The sequence below is a fragment of the Agelaius phoeniceus genome, chromosome 6 (assembly GCF_051311805.1).
Source record: "Agelaius phoeniceus isolate bAgePho1 chromosome 6, bAgePho1.hap1, whole genome shotgun sequence".
Lineage (NCBI taxonomy): Eukaryota > Metazoa > Chordata > Aves > Passeriformes > Icteridae > Agelaius > Agelaius phoeniceus.
In genome coordinates this window covers 17648287-17672594 of record NC_135270.1, presented here as the reverse complement: position 1 = coordinate 17672594, position 24308 = coordinate 17648287, and the positions used below count along the sequence as shown (strand labels likewise).

At 40.7% G+C, this 24308-nt stretch overlaps 1 protein-coding gene across 14 annotated transcripts in view; it reads left to right on the top strand.

The window, feature by feature from the left end:
• BRSK2 (BR serine/threonine kinase 2) overlaps positions 1-24308 on the top strand; it is a 303871-nt gene that overhangs the window by 234964 nt on the left and 44599 nt on the right. For 9 of the 14 annotated variants that reach the window (XM_077179935.1, XM_077179934.1, XM_077179932.1 and 6 more), the window contains exons 8-13: positions 94-240; positions 7551-7582; positions 12967-13131; positions 13873-13970; positions 19029-19179; positions 22965-23030. In XM_077179935.1, coding sequence (XP_077036050.1) covers positions 94-240; positions 7551-7582; positions 12967-13131; positions 13873-13970; positions 19029-19179; positions 22965-23030 — 659 coding nt within the window. The remainder of the gene's footprint in view (positions 1-93; positions 241-7550; positions 7583-12966; positions 13132-13872; positions 13971-19028; positions 19180-22964; positions 23031-24308) is intronic. The other 5 variants (XM_077179936.1, XM_077179941.1, XM_077179939.1 and 2 more) reach the window with 1 other exon arrangement.

The following is a 24308-nucleotide window of genomic DNA, read 5'->3' as shown; positions in this document are numbered from 1 at the left end:
CCTCTTTTCCATTCTCTCACCTGCTTATCCTGGCTTTTCTCCTTTGGCCGTCTCTAGTTCTCTCTCATTGACTACTCTGTCCCATCCCTGCAGGGTGCCCTGCCTTTCGATGACGACAACTTGCGGCAACTGCTGGAGAAGGTGAAGCGTGGAGTGTTCCACATGCCCCATTTTATCCCCCCCGACTGTCAGAACCTTTTGCGGGGGATGATTGAAGTGGATGCCTCGAAACGTCTCACGGTAAGGAGGCGTCGTGAGCAAGGCTTCATTTCTCGCTTTGTTGCAGGAATGGTGAGCAGCTGAGGTAACTTGGTGATTTGGTGGCATTCCAATGTGTTTCCTCCTGAGCAAAGGAGTGGAGTTGATGGGGTCTTTGGGAAGAAGTTAGTTACCGTCTCTTTTGAGTCTTGAGGACAGATTGCTTTTGTGTTTTTTCTGTAGCATCCGTGATTCCCTTTCATGTGTAACACTGAGCATTTAGGAGAAATCCCTCATAGCTTATCACAGAACTACCGGCTCATTCACACATTTTCGAGTCCACCTGAGTTGTCTGATTCTTCTGTCTGATACAGCAGTTTGCTGGGGGCATGATGTAAGTGTTTGAAGGTCACAGGTGTTAGGACTGGTATTTGAAGCTTTGCCATTAAACAGAGGGTGATTTTCTTACATTTCTGACAGAAGTGTTGGCTTCTCACTTCAGGCCACATAAGCTGCATTGTATTCTATCCTGCATTTGCTCTGCATTATCCTTTAGCAGCCTTCAGAGCAAGTGTCTGCCAGTCTGCTCTTTCATCCTGTGCCCTCTGGTCCTGAGCACTTAGTCCCACAATGTTGAGCTCCTGGCATTCAGCTCTGAGTCTGCATCTAGGATACATCCCATCACTACAACAGAGACCCTGCAACAGTGAGGACTGTGGAGTGATTGTAGCCTTTACTGACGCTGTGTTAATGTTTTAGGGAATTAAAAAACATTGGCAATTAAAATAATAATTTTGGAAAGTAAGGTTGCCTGCTTGTCAGTGGAGGCGTGTGCCTTTATGGGTAGATTGCCCCTGTAAATCCTATTGTCAGGCCTTGGTGATGATTTTATACAGATTTACTAAGCTCACAGATTCTGAGTGGGAGTATGTATAAAGAAATGTAAATTTAAAACTCCTCCTGGTTCTTCAGTCTGCTAAAATATTTATAAATAAACTCTCAGATCACTGGTTGGCCTCTCTGCTGAGATTGGTAACAACAGCATCAGTCTGTGCCAGCTGTGACGATGCTTTTGGGATGCAGACACCTCTCTGCTAAGAAGTTAACTGAAACTCCCTTCACAGCTCCCTACTATAGTACCTGACATCTGGGTTTTTCTTTCATTCATTACCAGTCCAGGTCGTGCTCTATTTGGTGGCATAGGGGAAAAGTTAATGTTATTTCTAGTATTTTGCAAACCCAGTAGCCATCACATTTTGCAGTACATAAATAGCACTGATTGAAAAAAAATATATTAGGCGCCTTAAAAGACCTTTTTAAACCAGATTTTTAAAGAAAGGAATAACATTTTCACAAGTATATTCACAGAAAGAGCACTGCAGAGGTTAGAGCAATATCCTGAGAGATGAGACAGCTGTTCTTCATGGCCAAGAAAGTAACAAAGTCCCTCTCAAGCTTAGCTTCCTTTCCATGATGTAAACATACCAGCTTCTCTCTTGTTTTGTTGGGGTTTTTTTCTCAAAAAAGTGCCAATGGTCTAAGTATGTTAGGGAGCAGGTCATCAAGTGCTAGATCCTTCTGCAGATTGTTCTGAATTTTTCCACAGGGCAGAAAATAATAAATAATAACCCTAAATAATTTGAGTTGTGCAATACAGCTGGGAATGTACATGCATAGGAGAGAAAGCAGTTGAGGTAATTCAAGGTCTCAGAGTGACACTCATCCACCTCCCTTTCTTGATCAAAATTAACCTCTTACTTCCTTAGGGAGGGAAAAAAGCCCAGATCAGGTAGTTATTGCCACATACTAACCATTGAATTATGAATAAGAATTTGAAATAATACATATTAAAGAGCTAAGAGCTGGGAGGAAGAAAGGTTGGCTCTTTGTTATTTGCTGCAGTCTTTTTTTCATTATTTGAGGGTCTGTGGGTTTGTGTCCCTGCTGCTGTCACACTCCTGTGCTGTTAGTGAGCTGCTTGCTTTGACTGCCAGGCAGAAGGGAGCTCTTTGTTTACTGCACAGGAGCTGGGAATATAGAGTTCATTCTGAGGAGAGAGCTGAATTCTATTTTAGCTGTGTCCTATGAAAAAGGGTATAAACATGGGTTTATTTGGAAGCCTCTATTCCTAGAAAATATCTCACTTGAATCAATTTGATATTTATACAAAGATGTGAGCAAAATTGCAGCTTGGGTACAATAAGCACAGATGTAGCTGTTACCGTTACTGATCATTTGCTCAATACCTCACTAGTGAATTCAGCAGAAAAATATAGTGAAATGTAAGGTGACTAGAATTTTTTTTCTTTCATTTTTCACTTCCCCTCTCTGCTTTGTTCCTCTTTTGTTGATTTGTATCTCTTCCTTTTCATCCAACTGCATTTTCCTCCCTGCAGTAATTGCCATTTCACAGCACACCCACACCTTCCCCAGTCCATCTGTTAAAATGATCAACAAAAACAGAACCAGCATTCACATTTAACTGTCATCATTTGCTTCAGTGTTGGAGCTTGAGAAGATTAATGGAGGGGAGGGTACTCACAATTATTGTTGCTGGCCCTTTCCAGCCTTAAGAAGCAGGCATTACCTTTCTTTGTATATGATTCATTTGTGGGAACAGGACTTCATTATTTCTTAGTGGAATATTGTTCACACTCACCATGTGTTAAGTAGCTTCAAATATGGTTAATGGGACATCCTTGACCACTCTCATTTACTCTGCCTGTTTTACTGAACATGCTGTAAAATAAAAGAATTTGTGTTTTTCTTTGATTAAACCTAAATTTTTCATTAAAAGTTGATCCTAGCTCCTGGTGATGGTATGTCTGACCACCCATATTTATGAAAGGTGAAGTCAAACAAAGAATGAGTACTAAGATGATCAGCATTTGAAAGAGCCTGTCTGAATAGTATGGTGTAAAAAGAGCTTCAGTTAATGTACACAGATAATGTCTAAGAAAGGTTGTACTGGTCATCTGCATATTCATTAGAGGTAATTACTAGGGAGAGAAGGATTATTTAAGCTATAGGAAGATACTGGCACAAAACCAAAGATATGTCAAATGGCTTTAAAGGAAAGTGGGCTAGAAGCAAGAAGAATTTTAGGTATATCCATGGGGTTCTGGGACAACCTTCTAGTAGGAATAGTGTCAGGAGGGAAAAGTGAAGTAGTAATAAAGTTTGAGAAGGCTTAAGGGAGGTGTGCTCTGGGTGCCTAAAGTACTGCAGGATGAGGTTTCTTGTAGTTATGTGCTCTTCAAATGATTCAGCCTTGCTACAGCAGAGAATTACAGCACCTGTAGTAGAAACCAGTTGTACTCTCAGCCAGTATTTTCTTCTCTAGGAAGACAAAGGGCAGAGGCACTTTTCTTTTAAAGATGGATTAGCACTATTGAAAATTTGTTTCTAGAGCAAGGTGGATCAAAGCAGATATTGCAGAACAAGCTATTCCAATAAAGCTGTTACTGTTCTAGCATTGACATCTTATACTAGAGTAGAATGACTTGTTTTCTATGCTGGGTATACACACAGGTGGAAATACCTATCCCTGAATATTACCTAAAAATTCCTTTAATTGCACCTAGTTCCAGAATCTTCTCTCTGCTTTCTGATTTTGTTTTTTCTTGGATCTGATGCTAATCATGCTATTCAGAATCTAAAGAATATTAAGAAATTAAGAAGGGAAAAGTCACCTGATTCATTTCTGTGGAAGGTCTTATGGTAAGGTGCCTATTCCATAATTTAAATTTTCTCACTTTACAACCTGTAGAATGGAGGCAATTGACCAGTTGATGTATTTAGGCTGCCAAGGGCCTGTTCATGCCCAGTGGACGTAGGACAGTGATACTTGCCCATGTCAAAGTGCCTGGAGGCTGCTTTAGTACAGCTGCTACTGCTGAAATGGGTAATGGTTTTACCAGTGCTGTTTGCACTGCCAGCCTGAACCCTGTGGCCAAGAAAAGCCACAGGGTTTTTGTGTCTTGACATTACACAGTAGGTTTAAAGCCCAGACTAGGGAATCTTCTGGGTGAAGAAGATTCATTTGAGGTGTGGGTGCACAGATGGGTTTGAGGCTGGTCTCCTTCCGGACAGGGAAGTTTGAAATTTGACATGAGTTCAAATTCAGAAGCCCTCATCTATATCCACAGACTTTAAGAAAGTTTTTCTTCAGGGTAGAACTTCTTAGCTTGGCAACTGCTCTGCTGAGATCAGTGCCGAGGATGTAGACAGCGCTGTCTTGTTTTCCATCTGCCTGTCTGTCTCCATCTGTTGTTCCCTGCCTTAGAATTCAGACGTAAGCTCTTTGTGGGAGGAGACCTCTTTTACTGATGAGCTTGTGCAGCTCTGTATCACAGTGGGTCTCTCATCTATGAGAGAGGCTCCTCAATGCTTCTTCAGTGTACAGGTTTAGTATTTGGAAGTATTTTTACGTAAAACCATGATAAAGGAATTCTCCCTCTCCTTCCATAACAGCATCTTAGCCTGCAGAAATCTCTCTGACTGTGCATGTGCAGTGGATCTGAGCATGTTTTGTTATTTCAGAGATGATGTCATGAGACAGTTGCCTGCAGTGACTAGGAGACATTAGGAAGCAGCATTTTTACAACTTCCATAAAATGGTATTAAACTGGGCAAACTCATGTGCAAACAGTAAGAAAAACCCTCTGGGAAGGGTTGTTAAATGCCTTTGTCACTTAAATGCATTTAAACATTGTGTTTAAATGAAGGCAGGAGTGAGATTAGCTCCCACTGTGTATCTCCCTCCCCTGCACTGCACAGTAGAAAGCGTACAGACTTCTCCTTGTCAAAGCCAATCGCCCTCCCATAACCCTCCTGTCACTTTAATGCAGACAAAAAGCAACAAAGCATTAATTAATTACCTTTAAAACAGTAGTGAAGATGTTGGCAGCAGCAAGCACACTTCTAATAACATTTCAATGCAATTACATTTGAATCAGCATAGGAAATGGGTTTGTAGAATACTTTTCATATCTGGGATATCCCAGCATATTTCACAGCAATGGTTTTGATGTGGATTGAATGGCAGATGTGTGGGTAAACAGCAGCCATGAGAGCTGTCATACACCTTCAGATGTGTATCAAGGTGCAATGGGGCATCTCTTTCAGAAAAATGCTGTGTGTTCATTAGTTTGAAGGAGGTTGATCAGCAGGGGCAGGCAGGAGTCATTTGACATCTTCTCTGAAGGAGCCCAGAGGCTCTGTGACTAAGACGTGGACTGGTGACCCTCTTTTCTTTCCCCTCTCTAGCTCAGAAACTGAAATGCTGTTGTCTGCTCTGCCATGGTATTTCTGCATATCACAGGCACACAGAAGCACAGTGTCCCATGGAGACAAAAAATGCAGCAGGAGAAGCAAGCATGAAAGAGACTTGGACATTGCATAGCTGTATCATCTGCATCTTGTCTGAAATCATTAATCTCTCTAACCCTCCATGTGGTGTATGGGAAATAATGAGTAGATGTGGTTTTACCAGCACAGGAGGCGCAGTTCACCCCTTAGCAGATCTTCACAGAATTATACATCTGTTAAGGAACAATTCTAAAATCCTGCCCCATGGAAGCTGTACAAAATAGGCTCTCCTTATGTTCTGTGATTGAACCTCAGCTTGCACAGAACCAGAAGGAAGAGGCTGTGTCTCCAGGCTGTTGGGGGAACTCCCAAATCATATCTTCATCTCCACAGGAGGTGACAGTGTGTCAGGAATACTCCACTTTGCTCTTAAGAGAGCAGGGGTTAGAGGGCTGCCTAATACGGGGAAATTGTGATGAAGGGGAGTTACTGTGGCAGGCTGATGCCATGGCTGGAAGCTGTGCCAGTCTGCCTGGGCTGCTGGATGTGTGTGCTGGGGCCACTTGTGCTGCTTAGAAGATGGATATTGTGAGTGCCAGCTGCACCTTTGGTTGCAGTGTTGATGCAGTCTGGGGTTTAGAGGAGGCTGTTTGTTTCCCACACTGTTCCCTCCAGCCTCCTGTCATGCTTTCCTAAGCTGCATTCCATTGTTTCTTTGTTTTCAGGAAAAGCCCCGACTCACTTAAAAAAATTATCTCATATATAGCCAAACTCATGTCTTACTGTTTTCCCAGACACGGAGCTGTTCCATAGCACAAAGGTCTCTGATTCCTTGCTCTCTGAGGCAAACACTTTGTATCTTTGAGATTTTGTTGTTTGTCTGTTCCTATCCTTTTCTTTTCTTTTTGTTTCTTTTTCTCTCTGATTCTAATTATTGTGGAAGTGGAGTGTAATAAGAGCAGGACAGCTGTCACCATTCTTCCTGACCATTGTAATGGGTCTGTGATTTCCTCTCATATGAGTTTTCTTCCAGCTCTCTCCTGTCTTTCCCCTGAAAATTGCACAAATGTGAGCCCGTATGCAGTGAGTGTGCATTTTGTTCTGCACCTGCAAAGGTGCTGCATAATGATGAATATAAAAAAAATCCCACATAACAAATAATCCCTGGACATCTAAGAAAAGTTATTTTCTGCTGTGATGATTAAAACAAAACATATTTGGAAGGTTCTGCTGAAAGTATGTCATATGAACCTTCTGTTCTGTGTGCTGTTAAGGGTTTCTCTTTGAAAAATCATATTGCCTTCTTCTCCTGTGCTTGTGGGAAAAGATGTCATTGTAATGTTGGTGGAATCTGCCTTCCATAGGTGGTCATGACTACTTTTGGCTTTAACCAGTCCTTCATTGCATAGTGAAATTCTCGTGTGTAGAACAGGAAAGAGGGCAGTAAAACAAATTCATGGTCTCGTGTTCAGGTGCAGAATTAGTAAATTGCATAGAACCTTTTTCTGCTTGGTCCTTATAGTTCAGTGATAAATGTGAAGCCAATCTAGAATGTGTCCTGTATCCAGGAAGGTCACGCCACAGATGCACAAATTATTTTGTTAATTATCTGTTTGAACCTATTTTCTTCTTTCTTCCTCTCTCTTTTCCCCCAAAACAAAACTAGAAATGCAATTTAAGTATAAAGGATCAGCTATTATGCACATACAAAAAGGAGCAGTTAGATTACAGAGGGAAGGACTTGGGAAGGGAAAAGCTTGAATTTCCAAAACAGTTACCTGTGAAGCTTTGCACTTAGCATTTGCCTGGGACTTGCTCCTGACTGATGAATTATGTCTGGAATTACAGTGCCATTTCCAGTGGGATGAGTATTTATTCCAGTAGGATGAGTAGTTCTTTATGCCACATAAAGTTTCTGTTGTATGCATATGTTCCATCTCTGAAATTTTGGATTTACTTGAATAAGCCTTGAATAAGGATGACTTGTAGAGTTACCTTTTCTATTTTACAGCACTAATTCCTTGTTTTCTTTTCCTTTACAGCTAGAACATATTCAGAAACACATATGGTATATGTAAGTAACTTTTTAAAAATTTTTTGCATACGTTCATTGTTGATTCTGGTATTCTAGTGTTCTGTGAAGAAACCACTAGAAGAGTGAGACTGGAGTTTGAAAGCAGGTTTCACATATGTGAGAAAAAGAGGCAGAGAACAGAAAAACATCTTATTTTTTATTTTTCTACCCTTTGCCATTCATATAATTGCATTTATATGTACCAACCCAGGAACATTTTTTTGTACAATCGCTAACAACTGTTTAAAGTAAGACATTCAGTCCAGCAACTTGCTGTGTTAAAGAGATACCTGCAGGTGATCAGCAAAAAAATACCCACCTAGCAACCATATTTAGTTTGCTATCCAAGTGCTACAGACAATCCCTTGTAATACCTTCTTGACAAGAAAGCTTTCATTTGTTCCTTCTTGGCATCTTGGCTTTTCTCTGAAGTAGAAACAAAAATGATGATATTGATAAGTAAGCACCTGTGACCAAGAGCTTCTCTGTCTCATAATCCCCGCTCCTTTCTCATAGCAAGCTATGAGGCTGTTTCTGACCTTGTAACCTGTTGATGTGAGAGTACTTCTGTGACTTGATTAAAAACAGCAGTCCTGACAGTGAAACAGGAGGTCTGTGAGAAAAGTACATACTTGTCTGGTGGTTTGGGTGTAAGGAAGATTGATGGCTTTTAAAAGTGACCTTGCTCTTTGTGTAGCCTTAGTAGTATTTCAAGAAGCCTAAGTAAATAAACTTTTTCTACTATGATATCCTAATCAAATTAAGGAGACTATTTCACATAATAAACAAGGAAATTATGCTTGGATACATTTCCCAGGTGGGTGATAAGGAAAGTCCTACCTTCATAATCCTGTCATTACTCTTGAGAAGTACTCGAGGACGATGTGAACTGATATATAAGCCTGTCACCATGAAAAAAAAAAACCACTTTTTCTTTATTTGTTTTGTTTTCTCTCTAATTCTGTTTTATGGGCCATGTTCACCTCTGGATTTATATGACTTCAGTAGGACCTGAGGGGGTTTTGTTGAATAGTTAAGAAAAAAATTGGAACTACGAAAAAACTTAGTTCACCTGAAATAGCGGCGGCACTCTGCCCATGGCTTTTCCATGTTCTCTTCAGTTACCAGACATGGCAGCTTTTTAAACTAAAGAAGTACTAGAGGTTTCCTACACATACTTTTTTTTTTTAAACTCTCATGGGTAAATATAGAACAAATGGAGTGGGAAATCTCTAATTGTAATCTCTAAAATCCCTCCTATAAGGTCTTGCTAGCAATTGCAGAAGTAAATGCTGTTTGCATCAGATTGGACAGATGATTCCCTCTGTTTCTTCATGGAGTGAAATCAGCTGACACTCTCCAGGCTTTTATCAGAACTGGAATAGGAAATTAAAGGAAAAGTCATTGATCGTGTATATTGTTATTTTTATCCTCCTCAAGATTTTTGCCTGGAGCTTTTCACTTGTTGAAGGACTGTTGTCCCAGGCTCACATATTCACTTGTGCAGGTGTGCATTACTTTAGTCTATATTTAGAATTTGAAGATCTTTTTCATTTGGAGATATAAACATTTGAACACTTTCATGTACTTCTCAATGAAGGTCAGACTCTTTGATAATTGACACAGTAAACTGCATCTGAGACTGTTTTCAGAAGTAGAAACTGAGTTTGCAAAAGCAAGTCTCCTCTGGACTCCCAGGGTAGTCAGCGCAGAAAGGCTCTTCCAGATATCTCTTCAGATTGCCTAAAAAGAAGTTTCTGCTCAAAATAGCTTTTTTTAATGAGTCTCTTTCTCATTTTCTCTGTACTGGCCATGGGTTGACCTCAGAAGGTTAACATCCTGTAGCTAATTTTAGTCAGTGAATAACCTTGCCGCCTCCAAAACTCAACTGCTTTCATCTGGTAATGTTTCACAACCTCTTTGCATTTATTTTGCCTGGAAATACTTATGCTGACAGAGAAGGGGCTGTAGTGTTTTATCCTATGGCTGTTTTGCTCACCTCTTAATTTTTTTTTCTTTATTTTATCTACTATTCTATGTAAAATCTTCATCCTTTGTTATCTATAGGTTACTGACCTGAAAGTTGTACTTGGAACATTGAAGTGGTTTCACTTGGTTCTTCAAATAAATATTGAAGCTACTATAAAACCGAAGAAAAGATTTAATTGCATATTTAGGCAGGCAGAGAAAGAGGTCTTGAAAGTTGAAATCATGATTCACAAGCCTAAAAAAGGAAGAAAGAAACCGAAGTGAAACCTTTCGTCAGCAACCTCCAGTCCTTGCTCTCCCACCCAAATTAATTCAGTGAGGTTTTTCAAGCCTTTTTAATTGAAATAATTTATTTTTACCTCAAATGCAGGTTATCATAAACCAGAAAATAAAGAGTAGTTATTTTCACATTTTTTAATAAAGTAAGAGGACAAATAAAATTACCTATTATGGTAAATACCCATTCCTGTAACGTTGAGTATATTGCCTTAATTGTGAAGGTACCAACTTGCTAAATCAAGAAAAAGAACAAATGTACTGGTTCTGCTTTGCTTTACACTGATGCAAATGGGCATCTCGGTGAGATTCATGAGAGAATTTCATGGAGAGACTGAAAAAGTCCACCCTGATCAGGAATCACAGCTATTGTATCCACCAATCCTCACAAAAGAGGGTGGGTTTTAAAGCAGCAATTACATTCATGTGGGCCTTTAAAAAATATATGTGATTTGCAGTAGTCACTGTGTGACATTGTTTGATGTCTGTGTGGGCTGCAATGCAACAAATTTGTCACTCTGCTAGACTGAGAATGGAACAGGCATTGCAGTCATGCCAATCACAGCCCAGACCTGGTGATTTTCGTTTCCTGAAGCTCTGAATTGCGCTGCCAAATGACAAGACACCTCTTTGCAGATTTTACTTGTACCTGATGAGGCGGTGTGAAAATTCCTGACTCTGTCTGAGGCTGACCAGGTGCAGGGCATAAGGAAATGCCACCCTGGAGTGCAGGGAGGATGGCAAGCTGTGCTCTCTAGAAACGGCTCCTGTGCTGATTGATACTAAAGAAAATTGTAGCTTCTATTCAGACAAGGGCAGCTAGTGGGAAACCCAGGTTTCCTGGAAATTTTCAAAGACAATAATTCTTTTTAATCTCTTTTAATTACCTTAAGGACATCTGCTTGTAACACGAATGATTAATTAAGTCAATACTTTTCAGAAGTGAACTGTAGATCATTAAAAAGCAAAAACACTCAGCTGCTGTTCAAAGGTCTATCCTGCAAGAATTTATCTTAATGACAAGCTCATCACTGGATTTAATAGTGCAAGGTTATGAACTAATCATTGCTTATTACCTTCTGAGAGCTAGATCTTAATTCTAAGAGGTAGCAGTAGTGACCTCTTGGAAGGAATAAGATGTTTCTTTAGTTGAACAAGGATTTTTGAGTTTAGCCCTTAGATTCATGATGATGGTGGCATTCCAGAGTCTCACTTCTGCAAGACTCAAAGGAGCCATCAGAAGCTGTGTTTTAGTGGTTTAACACACAAGAACAAATCCCAAGTAGCTGCAGATTTTATGACCTCTGTGTTTACTTACAGTCCCCTAAATTGAATAAAACTGAAAGGGTATGTGTTAGTGCTCCTTGTAAAAGAGGTGGGATCCTGACCCATGTTGTCATGACCCATGTAATGAACACCAGAGTCTGACTCCATGACATCCAGGTAGGGCTGAGCACATTTTCACTGCTTCAGAAGAAGATAAAATGAACAGTTCTGAGGAGTCTTTTTGCAAGTGATCTCCCACAAACAGAGCAGATGCCTCACAACTGCATTTCAACTTGCTTAAAAATGAATTGCAAGTAGCACTCAGCAATCTCCTGTGATTGGCCCAGCACGTGACTGTCCTATTCTGGATACATTGACTTAGTATTGCTTTCTTACCTCGGAGGAGATAATCTGCATTGGCTCTTTTTAAGGTGTATGGCCTCTCTTTTTGGTACACTGGCTGAGACCTTGGGCTCATGTATATGAACTTACCAGAGCTGATTTCTAACTTACACAAGAAAAACTAAGGACATTTGGATTGGAACGCCTTTTTCTGTGTAGATACTTGGATAGCTTACATTGAGTCAGGAACATTTTAAACTGTGTGAGCAAATTCACAAGTTGTGGCCACCTTATTTTTTCCAGCATCAAAAAGAAGGATTTCTTCTAGTCCAAACACAGCCCCTGTAAACAGCAAATGGTGACAGTTGAAATATTCGTGATTGCTGTTGTCCATGCTGGGAGCTTGGACACAACAGTCACACATTTGCACCACATGAAGGAAAGGGAGGACCTCACTCACAGAGCAGGGAAACTTCAACATTGCACGAAGCAGCTATTGAGAAATAGCAGAGGTTCAGAGTAGACAATTTCTCCAACCAAAACACAGACACCACCACCAAACCCACCTCTTTGAGTGGATAGAGTTTACATTAATTGCTCACTGCCTTCCAAAATAAAATCAAAGGATATTCAGGATGTCTGCAATACATATCATTAGTCAGTTAGATATACCCTGACACCTTGACCTGTTTCTTGCAGTCATGGCCTTTAATTGCAATGAATAATCAATATTTCCTGAGCCTAGTGAATGGGATGAGATAATTGTGCAGAAAGCCTGTGTTAACTACTTTTGAAAGAGTAATATGTTCTACTGTTAATGGTGTGTTCTGAGGTCTGCCACTGACCTCGGGCATCGCACTTGAGCCAAAATTTTCAAATTTGCATGTCTTAAGAGAAGCAGAGATTGTCATGTTTGGGTGTGTAATTAAGCAGCATGGTTTTCTCCCAAAGCCCTTTAAAGTGTCAAGTGGGAGCCTGAGCATGAGGTCTCTTAATCACATTGGAAGTGTTAACGAAAGAAACTGCTGCAGTGCCGGTCATAATCAGAATTGGTGAAAAAGAGTGATGGTTTGTTCAGAGCTCCTTCTTTGAAAGGGAATCATTCAGCTTGTACTTTTCAGCCTGATAGTCTGAGGTCTGGCCAGCTGATGAGACAAAATCTCTGAAAACATGTAGTGTTTTATAAATGTTTGGCATTAGGATGCTGAACAGCTGCTTCTATTACAAGGGCACTGGTAAGTGAAGTTCCTATTGCCTCGCTGGCTGAACACAGACATTTCTCATTAAAGACCCAAATCCACAACCTGCTGGTCAGTCTTAGCCTTCGTGACAGTTTCTTATGAGAATAATATCTGTCTGGTTGGAAGCTCTGGTCTCTCAGTGGGAATTTAGCAAGCTGTTTCCATCTGTTGCTGCAGGCTGTGTTTCAGAGTATGGGTTCATTTGTGACTCATGTTTCTTTTCTCTCCTTTCCCTCCCCCTTTCTCTCTCTCATCTTCTTTCCTCTGCAGAGGGGGTAAGAATGAGCCAGAACCAGAGCAACCAATCCCTCGAAAGGTGCAGATTCGTTCTCTGCCTTCCTTGGAGGATATTGATCCAGACGTGTTAGATAGCATGCACTCGTTAGGCTGCTTCCGTGACCGAAATAAACTCTTACAGGACTTGTTGTCGGAAGAGTAAGCACTTGCTCAGTCTTCATATCAGTTGGGTGTCCAGGGCCTGGGATGCTTATGAACCTGGGGAGAGGTAGAGAGCACTTTAACTGATGTCTCTCTCTCTGAGTGACTGGTAAGAACTTCTCACCCTCTGGCTGTTCATTTGCTGGTGAGGTGATGGGAGCAAGCACTGAGCCTTTCTTGCTCCGTGGGTCAGAAGCTCACAGCCTGACCAGCAATGGAGCCAATGTGCTATTTCTTCCCTAGCTTCCAGGCCAGGTCACTTCATGAAAACATGGGCTGCACAGTCCACATGGGGAGGTTTCATTGCTGATGTTTGTGTTGGATGTGCTTTTGTTGCCAAATTTTTATTTATTTCAAACCTATTCCTAAGAGCTGGTGTATCTCCTGAGGTGTTAAGAGGGACAGGTGGTAGAAAGAACACTTAGAGGCTCAGGAGACCTGTATGGCTGCCACTCTTGGTTTGGACTTCCTGGGGACACATTACCTTGACTGTCTGTGCCTCTGTTCTGTGTGTGGAACATGGGAATCTTAATTCCTTTCCTCACTAGCTGCTTGTTGGAGACAGCAAGGGTCTGAAAAGCTTTGTGGGTTGTGTATCTAGCTGTCATGTACATGTCATGACCACTTCCAGCTCATTTAGAATCACTGTGACTGTTTATTTGATGAGAAAGTTTTATGTACATGTTGACCTTTTTTTCTTTTCAAATGTAAAGGGTTTTTTTCCTTCCTTTTTTTCAGAGAAAACCAAGAAAAAATGATTTATTTTCTTCTGCTTGACCGGAAGGAGAGGTATCCTAGTCATGAAGATGAGGATCTTCCCCCTAGAAATGAAATAGGTACTGCAGATATGACCTCAGTCACCATAAACCTGTCTGAACTAGTTCCTCTTCACTTTTTTCTTTTTTAAATTCTGATTTTATTTTAATTTAAACCCAAACCCTAGCATCATTGTTACCTTCCCAGTGAAATGGTGTACACAGCACTGGTGAGAATCCTCAGCCTGGGCCAGGCAGGTCTGTTCTGTGGTTAAACTAGAAGGCTTCATCTTTCAAGACATGCCTGTCTCACAGTGCAGAAACATCCAAGTAGGTCTTGAACGGGATCTTAAAAAATGAGCTGTGAACCCACAGACTCTATGCAGGCAGATGAGGTTTAGCAATATAATCTAGTGGCAGAATTTTCTAATTACAAGTCTCAGTGTGGTGTTGCAGAAAGGCTGCTCATGGACTTCAGTTAGTAAGAAACTGTGTAGCTGCATCCCTCTGCAGTTATATATGTGCACATTCTCTTCTCTGTAAGTGAATACATGCACTGCTGAAAGTATGCATCATATAACTTAGCTGTTTTATAGTACATAAATCAAACTCCCATATTTTTAGACTTAGAAAGATTTTAAAAGCTTAATTCACAATAAGATTACATACCTTACAAAGCTCTTGTGGTACCACTTTATTCCTATTTATTAATTGGTTTTTTAGGGTGCTGCTGATCACCACTAATCCAGACAACAGGAAAACTGCTCCCCAAGGAGCTAACTATATGAGGGACTCTTGATGTGCAGACAAGTTTAATAAAGGATGAGTCACTTCTAGCAATTATCTGAAACAGAATTTTGCATAGAAGTGTGGAGATTTTCAGGTATTGTACTTGAGCACTTTGAAGACTAGAAGCAAAGTGCCCTTTATTTTCACTGGAAAGCCTGGAATCTCACGAGCTTTCAGGGCAGTGCTGTATTGCACAGCATTTGTTAATGCTTCATTGAATTATTAACCTATCCGAGTTCCAGGCTCCAGGCCCTATAATTTTGCAGGGAAATCTCTTCTACAGGAGAAGAGATGAAAGTTCTTAGTTAACACAGCAATTTTAAACTCCTACCTGGATGGAGCTACAGAGAGCATGTTAGCAGGGATCCTGATGAAGATGGGTAGCTGTGCCAGCTGCAGGTCCTGTGGTCAAAAGCCCCTTGTTCAGTGCAGTTTGTCATCTAGCACTCTGCTAATCAGCTTTTGACTCAAACAGATTATCCTGCCATGTAAGGACAGCATCATCTTGTTTTAGAAATGCTTTTGTCATAAGAAAAGAAACAAGGTGACTCTAGAATCTTCAAACCCAGCATGTGAGTGAATATGTAGCTATGCCCTAAATGCCTATGCATTGCATACCTCTTCTACATGCCAAAGTATTTTCATGGTTTGAACTGAAATATTATGGTCCACTCTTGTATTTTTTTGTGCAGGGAGTGAAAATGTTTCCTAATAGGGAAACACTGACTGTATCTATGTGCCTCACCCACACATTTGAGCATTATTCTTTGAGTGTTTGTATTTCCTCTTCCACAGGGGGTTTCCATGTCCTCTGTTCCCAGCGGTATATCTGAGAACATGGGGCAAGGTTTAATTAGGAGCAGTCATGTGTCTGATGAATATCTCATCATTAGCCATTAGCAATGGCCTTGCACAAACAAAGAAAAGCAGAGAACAAGTAACAGTTTAATAATAGCAGCTTGAAGAAACCATGTTCATGAGAGTTGTGTATTGTCTGAACTCTTGCCAAAAAAAAAAAGCATCTGAGAGTATTTTGCTTTTACATCTTTGTTGGCATATTAAGTCTCAGAAAGAATGGATAAAGGTAAAAATATGGCCAGCTACAGGTTGCCCTTTCTTCTGGTGTCCCTTTGTCTGTTTCAGCTGTATAAGTTGAAAGAGCTGTAGAAGTTTCTTCCAAGAGCCAAGGAAAGGCCACTTCCAACATTTTTCACATGCAGCTCCATTTTCTTTACTTTAAAACATGGGAATGAGAAACTTCTCAGTAAAAAGAATTAATGTCTAATGTCTCCATGAGAAAAAGGATTTTGTAGGGTGAAGTTTCTTGATAAACCAGAGAACAAAAGTTTGAGCCAGAATACATACAGAAGATAGAGATGCCTCATCCAAACCCAGAAGGTGAACCTTTATTTCCCACCTTCTGTGAGAAGGCAGATTTATAATTGGAGCATTACCTATATGATTCTATCTTTGTATGTAAAAATCCTTAGGAATGGCTTTGCTTTTCTGATATGAAATAAAAGGAAAATGCATCCGCAGTACTGTCACTGTCACTGGGCTATGGCCTGATTTTTTTTTTCACCATGTCCAGAGAGTTAAAGAAGAGAAAGGCAAATACTGGAGATTTTCCTATTTGTAGTTCCTGGGCTTATGCAAAATCTTCTACAGCTTTTGTATGACACCACTTAAGTAATTTTGGCAGGATGGGTGTGTATATGAGTAATTCTTTAGTATCTTTAGACTTGACAGTGGTGGTGCCCTGTCATTTCTTAATCAGACCTTTCTAAAAAGTATGTACAATACTTGCTACTCTTGGCCATGTGTACTGTAGGATTGTAGCCAATTTTAAATAGGCATCAAATATCTTTATTAGAAGCTCAACCACATTAATGCAAGCTTTGGATGTATTTTCCATCCAAATTTTGTGAATTTTTGTTCCTGAATTTATAGATGCACCACCTGTTCTTTTTTGCTTATTGTCTGTCTTTGATAACTTAAAATATAGATTAGAAATCAATTTCTTCCAGCATCTTAAGGAGCAAGGGCTGATACAAAAGAATCATTTAGCTTGTTAGCAATATCCTTTTCCTCCTCAATTTTTTGTTGATTCCCTCATGGCCCCTCCGGCTAATGTCCCTCTCTCAGGGATTCTCTTTCTGATGGCTGTACAAAAGACTGTCATTCAAGTTTTTAGCTAATTCCTCTTCAAATTTCTTCTTTGCTGTGTTTTAAAGTCCAGCTTTCAAGAAAATGGCATGTCACTTTTGTAAATGTCACTTGGCTGAGTTTCCATTCCTGTTTTGAACATTCGTGGATCAAATTGACTTTTAAAATATCTGTTCATAAAATATTTTTCTTGGCTTTTTCTCTTTATTGTTTAACTTCTCTTGTTTGAGCTTATTCATCACCATTCTTTTGGCACTTGATGCTTTCTTCATCTTCCTTCTTCCTTTCTTTTAAACTGCTCTATTTTACTTTCCTTTTTTATGTCTGATATCCTGCTACAAAACTTGTATCCATTTGGTGTTATATATACACTCTGAACATCCTTGTTATGTGTGTTACTATGGTATAGATACACTCCTGAACCACCAGTTGTTCTGTAGCATGAATTCTTTCTCATATTTTGAACTTGCTTGAAGAAGCAGGAGTTTGAAATATCCAAACCTTGTCCCAGCTTACTTTTGACCACTTACACATATGCAGCTGAAGTCACACAGTATGAATGCTTTATTTGGTTTATCTCCCTTTGTTTTTCTGTCAGCTTTATGCACTCTTTTTTTTCTTATCTGGAGGTCATTGCCTATACCCTTTTCTACTATCTTTTTATTGCTGGATAGAGTTTGAAATGGAGTGAGATACAACTGCACTTTTTTATCTAATTAATTTTTAAGTGGAATATTACTACTGCTAACACAAAGAATACTTGGGTTATACTCTAATGGGGTCAGTTGTTATCACTAATCCATTTGCATTGAACCATCTTAGCTTATGCTCATTGTTTCAAGGATAAGCTCTGCCTCAAAGAGATCTTGTTCTAAAAAACATGATGTTAGAAAGAGAGAAGGAATGAGTACATGGTGAGTGTGAGGAGGGCAGGATAATAAAGAGCAGGCAGTAGAGGTAGAATTGTCAAGTGTGGTATTTCTGGTTTTGCACAGGAATCCTGGCAGAAGAGGAAGCCTTAAGGACTGGGCACTGTGAGCTCCTTTGTAACAGCAGGGGTGAAGGATGCCTTCTTTTGCAAGTGGTCGCTCCCCACTAAAATTAAAAACGTGTCTATAAATAGAGGCAGGGAACTGAAATAGCCCAACCAAAGGAAAGAAAATCCTTCTGTATTTTTTTCTGCCTTTCTCCTTTATACTGTTTTGATGCCATGTGCGGTGTTAGCTATAAAATGTCTCAGCAGGTCTGTATTTGGTTCCCTGCTTCACCATGAAGAGGTGGATGATTTGGCAAGTCACCTTCTGCAATGCATTTTGGTATCTAAAGACTCTTTTCAGAACAGTTTAAGTACTCCTCAGAACCTCAGTAAATGTTTGTCAACATCTTTAGGAATGAATTGCCTTTAAATATCTCTTATATATCTTCATATGTCTTTTATGTATCTTTAAATATCTCTTATACCTCAGTTTTCACTCTGCAAAGCTAAAGTAGCACTTTGATACCTCATAGAATTGTTACACAATAAAATGTGTATAGCATTTCATTTACTATAGTAGTAAAAGCTGTATGGTGTGGCTCTCATGGAAAGATTTGTCTCAGGTAGAAAAGCATGTTTAATTTGTAATGCTTCTGAAGGAGGAAAAATATAAATCAGCAGGAAGAACCTGAAATCTGATCTTAAAGATGCAAAAAAAAAGGGTATTCTTTCAGAGCAGAATGCAATTCTGAATGTACTCCTGTCCCTGTGTCACATTTAATCTGGCTGGCAGGGATATGGAAGGCAAGCTCTAGCAACCTGGGTACATACACAGGATCCCTAGATGGCTCATGCTCTACCTAGCAGCTTGTGCTACAGCCCATGCTGTCACCTTGTATCATCCTGTTATTACTGTTACCAGCTTTGTAAGCTAATTTCTGCAAGCTGTGGTATAGTTGTACCTCTATTTTGCAGTGCTTACAATACCTTCAGGGCAGTGGCAGGGCTCCTTCTCTCTGCAGGTGGATTGCAAGTTACATCTTAATGCTTGCAAATTTGGAACAAGGGAGAAACTAAAAATGTTCACCTCCATCATGAAGAGATCTGCCTTTGTGGGGGAGGTGTGAAACTGTGGAGAGAGGATTTAACCCACCTGTGTGAGGTAAGTCCCAGCAGAATTGAGCTGACAGCGTTTTGTTTCCGGGCAGATCCCCCCAGGAAGCGCGTGGACTCCCCAATGCTGAACAGGCACGGGAAGCGGCGGCCGGAGAGGAAATCCATGGAGGTTCTCAGTGTGACAGACGGTGGATCCCCAGTTCCTGCTCGCAGAGCCATTGAAATGGCACAGCATGGACAGAGGTGGGTCTGTGCTTCACCCAGGAGCCCTGCCTGCCTGGGGCTGCTCCCCCGCTTTGTGTTACACATACAAAGGAGCTGTGGGGCTTTCCTGTTTGCTCCAGCACTCATTACACCTTCCAGTCACATCTGCAACGTGATCTGGCAGCCAGCAATGCTTGTGCAGAAGTCCTGCCAGGGACTTAAGGGTTCTGTTTGCTTGCAGCTATTCCTCAGGAAGCCACCATGTCCTCTGGGCAAGACCCATCTCACCTCTTTTTAATTGTTGAGGGTATGGGCATGCAGTCTAAGCTTGCAACACAGGCTGACTGGGCAATGGGAACACATGAGGGCTTTGGGAGGTCTCAGACACATGTGTCCTGTCAAACAGGATAAATTACCTTCTGCTTGCTCTTCTCTGTCTCCAGAGCCTATAACAGGAATCTAGGTGACTATCTGGGATTAGGTTCCTAGCTTTTGGGCGCCTGAAGTTAAATGAACACCATGCTCCATGTCATCAAAACAACTTGAATCTGAAAAGCCCTGTCCAGGCATCTTGTAGATGCCTCCAAAATGTGCTGTCAGAGCCACAGTGCATCTGAAATGGCACGTAAATCACCACATGCTTGTAAAGTGATGGAATATGTATAATTGTCCTCTTTTCTATCAAAGAAAGTGTCAGTCTTGTGGAGAAACAGCAGAGGAAAATGGTGTCTCCTCAAGGCAAGTTCTGGGAGAGTAAGTGAACTGTGGAAATTCACTTATGTGAACCATGGAAGTTGCTTCCTCAGTCCCTATGACTAGCCTAAGGGAAGCACATGCATTTGGTTTCACACTTGCATTAATCAGTCAGTATAAAGAACACTTCCCATATATGAATGATGATGATGATGTTGTAACTTCTGTTTCAGTTTTTACATAATTTTTTATTTGTTCAGATCTTAAAATCTGTTAAAAAAAAAAAAGCCTGCTGTGACCAGAAGCTCCCTTTGCTGACTGAGAACTGGGAGAAGAATATCAAATAATTTCACCAGATATACCAGAGGCCCCTAGAATTGCTGGAAACTTTTCCTGGCAATTGTTACAGTTCTATCTGCAGTGAAGAAAGAATGGTGATTTCCAGAATCTGCTAGGACTTATTTCAGACTGGATATGTGACCTTGAGACTGCCTTAAAGACTTCTTGACATATTGTAGGTTGGAAACCTGTCTCAAATATGTGATTTGGTGTGAGGTGTGGGTGAAGGAATTGTTCAGGACAGGGTGTGCTCAGTGTTCCTAACAGGCCTCAAAGGAGTAAGGATGAGCACAGCACTGACTCCTCATTCCACCTGCAGTGTTTACTCTGCTGCTGGGAGATGCGTAGGACATGGGGCCTCCAGAGCCAGGCAGAGACAAATCACTTCTCCCCACCCCAAAGCTCCTTCACAGGGAGTGTCCAACTGAATGGAACAATCATGAGGTGTTAAATTGACCACAGCATTTTCTGAGAGCTGAAACCTTTTCTTTCATGTCTGAACTTTGAATTTGGGTTCAGAAGCCTGAAGAGGCAAAGCTGTGTCTTGCTATCCAAAGTATTTCTTTTGCTTTTAAATGTCTTGCTCAGTTCTGCACATGAGGAAACAGTTGAAGTCAAAAGGTCTGGGATAAGTTCAGAGCAGAGATATATCCAGGCTACATATCAGTAAAGAAAGGCTTTGGCTTAAGGAGGAAGCAAAACCTGCAGGCACAAAAGAGATATGGGGCAATGCATACCACAGGTCAGGAATGGACATAAAAGTGTGATTAAAGGGTGGAGAAAGGGGTGTAATAACACCATGATTGATGATGATGGGCATGGTAGTGCTTGTTTTCGAAGGGGTTAAAGGGAAGTTGTTATTTTACTCCATGTGTGAGCTTCCATAATTCATCCCATGCACATGCACATGCAGAGATGGCAATGGCACATTTTGTGCTGCTGGCAGCACAGTCGTTTATAACACGAACTGGCTTCACTAACAAACCCCACTGCATGGGGAGTGTCTGGGGAGAATGCATTGCTGATGGGGCACCATCTGTCAGAACACTCAGTAACAAAGTGACAAGTGCCTTCCACCAAGAATGGGGATTTTTAATGGCTAGGTGCATATTATATTCCATGAAATGACCCACTGACAGTTGGTTTTACAGCAGTAGGGTTTAGATCCCCAAGGGGAATGCTTTTTTAAGAATTACCTTTTTTTTTGATCTCAAGAGACAATTATTCAGTGCTTTTATCCTACAATACTAGGAAGATTGACCATGGAATCAGGTCTCCTGTTTAAACACAGATGACTTGTGTAAACATCTGGAGAAACAGTGCCATTGCTTCTTCCTTGAGCTGGCAAAGATATACTTCTGACCAGTGGGCAAAACACACCCAAGTGTCTTGTGATTTAGTCCTACTTTCCTCTTTCCCAGTAGTAAAGAGATATTTGCTTGCATAAAGAGGATTTCTGTTACAACCTCGGGTTTACATGTCTGTATCATGATCTGTGCTTTTGGTAACCATGTGGGGGCCCTACAAGTGTCTGGTCTTGGCTTGTTTAGGGCATATCTTTCCACTGAAATTTAAAACTTGGCAGCCTCCAGCCTCCAGACTGAGAAAGTATTAAGTGAAAAACATAATCCTTCAGTGGTTTTGAATAATGGACGAGGAAAACTCACACAAAAGCTGCTTGTGGAGCTTACAGACTCCTTGAAATGCTTGTGCCAACCTCTCCAGGTGTTCTCCAATGGATCCTTGTGAATGGCAAAGTTGGTATGCACAAATTCTAGCCCCTCTAAAAGTGGTGACTAAGTTTTGTTAATTTTTGGGTTTCCCTGCTAGTTGTCAACTAAACAGGGTTCATAATTATATCTTAATTACTTCTGCTGTTCTGGTATCCCCACCTCTCAGACTATCTGATATTTCATTGAAATGTCAAAAGAAAAGAAGTAGGTTCTGAGCTTAGTTTAACATCAGCTAATTTGTCCCTTGTGCTAAAATCACACAGACTAGGAACATGGGAGCAAGAATCCAGCAGGGATATGGCAGAAATTTTCAGCAGCTTTGCTGTGAGAGTCCAAAAACCATTCTAAAATGGGCTTCATTAACTATTCATTTTCTTCTAGTTTTTGAAGTGGAGAGCTTGCATGAGAGATCAGCTAACATTAGGAAGCAGTGTTCTGTGAAACAGTGAAGTGAAATATATTGCAGAGAGCTGCCCTTTTAGCAAAGCACAGGGAATTTCACTTCTAAGCTGCAGGGATTCAGACCCAAGATGAGAAAGAAGGGCATTTATACACTGAGTATAGGGAAGAGAGTTGAGAGTTAAGTGGTAATGGACCCTACAAATTAGAATACAAAATGTATTACTGTTCCTCTAAGAGGCTCTATGGTCTGATTTTAACCTTTTCTGAGAGCATGCTTAGTGTTGAGGTCTTCTGGAAAAGTCATGAGTAATGAATGCTTTGCAATTAATGCTTCAGATGTATTCTGTTTTCCCTGGACACTGTGGATGGTACAAAGTAGATGGTACCTGGGTTTTAAATTGAATAAAGGAGAGCAGGGTTTACAAGTATGCATGGGGGAAGTCATCTTAGACCTCGGAAGTCAGGGGAAGATAATGAACTTGAGCACTGTGTAGGCTTGAGCCATGACTGTAAAGTAAAAGAAAGGTTTTTCAGAGCATTGCTTAAAAAGGGGAGGATGGGTTGGGGGACTGGGTGTCCAGCATTGCTACAGGTGACTCTCTTTTATAAAAATGTCCACACTAGTAACTGTGTTTTCTCGCTTTGTTCCTGCCATAGTAAAACAATGTTCAGTAAAAGCCTGGATATCTCTGAAGCCAATCCCAAATTCAACAAAGAAGAAAGGTATAAACACTGACAATATGTTCCTCTCCTCTACCTCACTGCTGAGACCTTAAAGATGCAGTACTTACCTTCTCTGTGTGGGGACAGAGCTGTTCTCTCTTTCCTCTTTAGAGAGAAGCAAAGAGGGTGGGATATTTACAGCTCCACACTATGTATGTTTTTGTACAGTACCATTCATTTGAGGCTATCCCCAATGCAGCCTTGGACTGTACCAATGATTTCCCCACTCAAATTTCATCCTACTGCTATTTTCTGGTTCAGTTCTGCCATGAGTAGAAGTTCTGCCCAGGGTAGAAGATGTATTTGCTTAAGACTTCTTTGGGAAGGATTGGAATATAAAACACTAGGAAAGCCCAGAATGTTCCACTCTGAGCATTAGAGACAGCAGCACAGCTGAGTAAGTGACAACAGTGGTAGGAAAATTTGGAAATTCAGTCTGATAGACAAAATATTGAGGACCTCTGGTAAGAGACAAAATCTTTAAGACTACCCAGAGGACACAGGAGGAAAACATGATTGAAAACAGGGTTTTTGGAGGATGATTCTAATCCAGCAGTTCAAGTGACAGATGCTGAAGAACAGCAGAAAGGGTAACTCCCAACTGTCAACAGAGGTACAATGGAAAACAGGTAGGCCACCACATTTACAGACTTTAAGTGGACTTGTGTGGGTCCATGAACACAAAAAAAAGTTCATACTTTTGTATAGGTTTTTAGTGTACATGTTGTTTCTAAACTTTTGGTCTCAGAGGACGAGAATTTTTCTCTGTGTTGGAAACTGGCATCCCAAAGGATAACTCTTCATCAAAATGTAATCCTTACACATTTTGGACAAACACTAAGCTTACCCAGAGGTTATAAGTGTGGCATATGATTGAAAAAGGGAGGAGCAATGGCTTCCTTAAAGGAACCAATGGACTTCGCAAACCATTCTTATTTCCATTTCCCCTTTTCATAGAAATATTTCTATACAGAGATAAAGGTGGCCTTTATGCCTCAGGAGAATTGCAGGATGTGTGAGGGAGTGTTTTGGCCTTTTGCAGTCTGAGACAGTCTTCTGTGGTCAATGTTTCAAGTCCTGAACCTGCCACAGTGAGGAACATTGTGCATTTGCAGGAGAGATTGTGCCTCATGTAGTGTGTAAAGCACCCTCTCTAAGGTGCCAAAATACCAACAAGCATTGGATTGGACCTGATATGTTAGCAACCTTGTAGTTCCACAGCCATAAAGTAGTGGTTATACAGCCTTTAGTGGCTGGGCTTTCCTGGGCCGTTAGCGT